General features: G+C 34.7%; 2 protein-coding genes across 2 annotated transcripts in view; one reads left to right on the top strand and one right to left on the bottom strand.

Moving 5' to 3' along the window:
- LOC112518263 (trigger factor-like) overlaps positions 1 to 282 on the top strand; it is a 17,029-nt gene extending 16,747 nt beyond the window's left edge. Inside the window, exon 4 of the mRNA XM_025125899.1 lies at positions 192 to 282. Coding sequence (XP_024981667.1) covers positions 192 to 282 — 91 coding nt within the window. The remainder of the gene's footprint in view (positions 1 to 191) is intronic.
- Positions 283 to 983: 701 nt separating this feature from the next.
- Positions 984 to 5,000, bottom strand: part of LOC112518262 (transducin beta-like protein 3) — a 7,108-nt gene continuing 3,091 nt past the window's right edge. Inside the window, 6 exon segments of the mRNA XM_025125898.1 lie at positions 984 to 1,323; positions 2,574 to 2,748; positions 2,817 to 2,947; positions 3,851 to 3,970; positions 4,417 to 4,493; positions 4,583 to 4,961. Of these exon segments, the coding sequence (XP_024981666.1) occupies positions 994 to 1,323; positions 2,574 to 2,748; positions 2,817 to 2,947; positions 3,851 to 3,970; positions 4,417 to 4,493; positions 4,583 to 4,961 (1,212 nt within the window). The 3' untranslated portion in view covers positions 984 to 993.

Below are 5,000 nucleotides of genomic sequence, written 5' to 3'. Positions count from 1 at the left end.
CTCTGAATCACAAGCTATTGACAACTAACTAAACTACTCCAGATGAGAGGTGAAATATTCCGCCTTCCTTCAAGTATATACGCTTTCTCACTAAATTAAAATTAGGGAAGTTAAGGATTTAATACCCCCACCCAGAAAGACGTGTTTTCCATTTTTTAAATAAGGCATGTAAGCCTCTTTGCCCCTCCCAGTTTGGCAGCAAAAGCATTCTCAGCTCCCGAAGAAGATGAAGCTACCGAGATAGGAATTAGGAGCTGCTTTTCCGGCCAAGAAAGCTATTGAGAAAGCCAACAATTTTATCCGGATCTTTAATCCAAATATCTAGATCGAACATCACATGCCTTATCACCAGAATTCACAACGCACACTAATAACCTACACTGATCTCCGAACTAAAAAACCACCGCGCATCACCTTCACATATCATCTTCTTCTCCATCTATATCAGGGACTTAATGATTCGGTGAAAAATCATGTGAGAAAAGAAGTCATAATGAAAAGCATAAGAAGAAATCTAAACCCTTCTCATGACCACCTATGAATTGCGTTTTAGAAGGGAATTAATCCGATACATCTCATTAGTGTTGGCATTCAATTAGAATTAATACAAAGATGGAGATCTTTTCTTACGTTTCTCATCAAAAGCCAACTCTAAATGATTCAAGACTAAATAACATTAGATTTTAGAACCAAAATAATATATAATGTATTTTTTTAAAACTATAAGATCTTAAAAACAACGTTACATTTTAAAACCAAATTTTCGTATATTTTGTTAATATCAAATTATAATATCGTTGGCATTTACTGCAAACCGTTTAACTTCATACAGTATAACATTTTGAAAACTACACGAACGCCACCACCACTCCCGACCCATGTCTACATTCTCACAGTGGTACCACTATTCGCCGCGCACCTACTCAAACCTATCCTATCTTGCTCTAAAGATCTAACAAAATTCCAAAACAACAAAAAGAACAAATTATTTCATTACAGAAATAACTGAACCATCAGTAGAACCGATCCCTTGATTTTCTTGTTCCATCCGTTCAATATTTTAACTTTCCGTTTCTTTGAAGACCGCTTCTTTGAAACTTCTTCTTCATTGGCCCGTTCTTGCCCTTTGGCGACAGCTTCTGTAGGACCCACCAGAGACTCATCTTTCGGGTCCTCAACAACACCCATATCTGGTTCGACAATCGACATCTCGTTAAGTGTGTAATCCAACAGAAACGTACTCCTTTCCAATCTATCTATCCTGCTGTAATGCCTTTGTGAATATGGTATGAGCCCTTCAAGAAGTTCTCCAATGCCTCTCATCTTAAAAACAAACAAACAAAATGTAAATTTTACTAAAATTCAGCATCCTCTAACTTGCATAATCAGACCCCACTTTTCATGTGATTTACTGGGCCCGTTTGCACTACAACAAAATCAGCTTTATAGGACGCCAAAGATATCTAAATATCATAATAAAATGCTTCATAAGACTTAAGTTTATAGAACCAAACAATTGTTCATCCTATGTAAAAGTATTATAATAAGTTGATAGGATTTTTATTCTTTATAAGTATCCAAACAAGTTTTTTAGGACACATTGAAATAAAGTACCCTATTAGTTTTTTCTTAATAGAACATAAGCACATATTTTATAAGACGCTTGTTTTTATAAGTCACTTTCAAATAATGTCATTAAAAAAGACTAGAAGGGTATTTGCGCAATGCAACGAAATACATCTTTATTTTAACGTTTCGTTTTATTTTCAGTCTCTGTTGATATAATATAGTTATGTGGTCTTGAGAAAAATAATGTTTTTACTTTTGAATATAAAAAAATTTGAAGATATCATAAAAATTTGAAAACCATCTTATAAACTTATGGTAGCACCAAAACCATCTTATAAACTTATGGTAGCACCTTTACATATGAGGTGCAACTGTTTGGTTCAAGAAAATTGAAGTCCTACAAAGCAGTCTATTAGAACACTTACGGGATTGTTTACTTACAGCTTAATAAGCTTAATGATCTGAGCGACTTATTCAGTCAGACATGGGGGGCGTTCCTTTACGGCTTATTCACTATGCCATTAAACCAAAACGAATATATTGAATAAGCCAGGACCACTCATTTGTTCCGTTAAGCTAGTTCAAGCAAATTAAAACCAAATATGCCCCAAAAATAATCCAACCCTCTCTCTCTACGTCCCGCAAACCTATTTGTCTCCCGTCCCTTAGACAAACAAACTTATCAAGACAGACAAATTAACTCATACAAAACTTCATGGAAAAAAAAATTAACAACACCTAACCCTTGTATGGATCTGGAAGGTTTTAGTTTGTGAGGGTTTCTTCCGAGATAAGAGAAGCGTGTTTTTTAATTAGGAGGGGCAAGTTTGCAAAAAACTTGACTTTATGCATAAAGCWCTCCCYTAGAAGCTCACCGAATAAGTCACTTTCTATATCATTAAGCCACTACCAAACAGTCATGTATAGCTAACCGAATAAGTTGCAAGTTCCATTAAGTTCATTAAGCTGCTATAAAACCGTTGTACTGTTGGTTTAGTAAATACCTCGATTATCTCCGTTGGTGGAAGGATGGTGAAAACCTTAAAAAGCACAAACTGGGCAATGTGGCATAGCTTCGGCTTCGTGTTCCATTCTCTAATGTACTCCAACAATTGGCGGWACTCTTCGGTGCCAAGAACACCAAGAGCTTGTTTTACCTGATCATTGGCATCTTTCCTCCTGCAGGACATTTCAGTTTCAGATAATTGGTATCATATGCAAATGAGATTAAATTGGAGTGTTTTAACCTGCAAAGTTCGGCAAATAACTCAAACAGCTTATGTGGTCTACGGAGCTCAAACRCAAGATGAATGGCCTTGGTGTAGTTGGCATCTAATACARCATTTTCTAGCTCTTGGCCTTTCAATATACCTTCCTCCTGCATAAGTGAAACATTTAMAACAGAATTAGATTTCATGAATCTGTCTATGATTTGCAAGTTGACACCTAGTTGTTTGCTGATAAACTAGTCACGATACAAAACGAGTTCATAAGCTAGATAACTATGTAAAACGACCTAAAAAGACATGTTGAAAAATTAACTAGAAAAATATTTGGGGAATAATTGGATAAAAAGTGGGAGCTTATTGAAACCCTACTGCAAGTAGGGGTTCAAAAAGAGCAAAATGCATCAAAATATAACAATATTTGCTTTAATTCTTATGTAGAAWTTTTTATCTCAATCTGTAACAGAGTTTCAAATTTTCCTGTTTTTGTACCCATTTTTTGACCTGTAACTTGTTGATCTTTAAYATTTGATGATGCAGATGTCCGTTTGCAAAAGGGTTACAACAAAGTGGATGACAAACTTGACATCATCAGATGATACAAGATTAACATGTTAACGGTCAATAGAGCAAAGATAAGAAATTTTAGAACATTGTTACATTAAATAGGAAAATACGGAAGTTCAATATGTTGATTGAAGGAAAAAAAAATTATTTGTTACACTAATAGGAACTAGGGAAAACTTTTGCATTTTACCCTCTCCAAAAGGAGGTTCTTGTTAGTCACTCCATTGTTATAAGCTAGTTTACGACTTACCAAAAAGGGGCTTTTTCAACAAGCTCAAAAAATAAGCTAACATGCCAAAACCATTGCACATTTTGTGCATGCATTGACGAACTCCATTGAGATTAAATATGGAGTCTAGTAGTTTATGAACAGTCTAAAGAAGTCTCTCGACACATCCRTTTTCATTAATTTAGGTATAGAAACGGAATGGTGTTTATCAAAAGAAGCAAACAAATTTGTCACTGAAACTATGATCAGACATGTTTACCTCTTTCCGGAATGCTTCCTCTTTATCTGCAGCAGTAGAATCATGCCACAGATTGATTACAGCATCACTGCCACCAGTTGCCAACATTTCTGTTTTCTTCCCCACAGTTAAGGCCCACACCTAGAGATAAAATTCCAATAAAGAAATAGCGCGTTATGATGAAAGAAAATTATAGCAAAAAAAGCAAGAAAGATGATCAGCAAACATACCAGATCAACAACTTTTCTGTTTTTTTAAAGAAATTTCGGAGAATATGTTGTAGATGCAACTAGGACGTATTTGGCACGTTTTTTTTTTTTTGAAATAATGCGTCCTAATAGCTCTTTTACATGATACTTTTAAGAAGTGTCCTACTAACACATCTTTTCATAGAATAGAACAATTGTTTTTATAAAATATTTCTTCAAATAATGTTTATATAAAGAAACTAATAGAATGCTTTGTTTCAAAATTGTTTTAAAAAACTTGTTAAAGCGTCCAATCAACTTACGGTAACCCTTTACACAKAATGGCAGTTATTTGATTTTGATCATATAAACTTAAGTCCAAAAAAGCAGTCTATTAACCTTGTCCTCATGTTGATCATAAGTTGCAACACATTCATTTGTCTTTACGGTCGAGAGCTTTACCAAACCGTCAGCACCTAGATGACAGATCAAATGATCGATATTATTGGGTAAAAACATGAAGATGATCATATTTACMTACGAGTTAATAAAAACGCTTTCTTACCACAAGAAACGAACTGTGCCCCACGAGTGAGAAATTGAACTTTGAATACACTCGATGTGTGCCCTTCAAATGTTTTTAGACATGAACCATCTGATATGGCCCATATCTYTATGGTCTTATCTCCAGAAGCTGTTATAACGCACTGATCAACTGGCGAAAACTCTACAGACCAGATTCCTCTTTTGTGTCCTCTTAGTACAACACCAGGAGTTAATTCTGGAAGCTTCCAGATACGCGCAGTACGRTCCTGATCACAAATAGATGATGCAGAATCAGAAACAAAAAATATATATAACTCGTAGAAAACATATATTATATAATGGAGAAGAAAAAGTTAAAATCTCCAAAAATATATATTCAACTCCAACAGTTTCTTCAGCTTGGAGATTCCAACATTAATATATTATTAAATTTTCAA

The sequence above is a fragment of the Cynara cardunculus genome, assembly GCF_001531365.2.
Source record: "Cynara cardunculus var. scolymus isolate 2C chromosome LG 9, CcrdV1, whole genome shotgun sequence".
Taxonomy (NCBI): domain Eukaryota; kingdom Viridiplantae; phylum Streptophyta; class Magnoliopsida; order Asterales; family Asteraceae; genus Cynara; species Cynara cardunculus.
The sequence above is the reverse complement of the archived record's forward strand: the minus strand, read 5'-3'. Positions and strand labels throughout refer to the sequence as shown.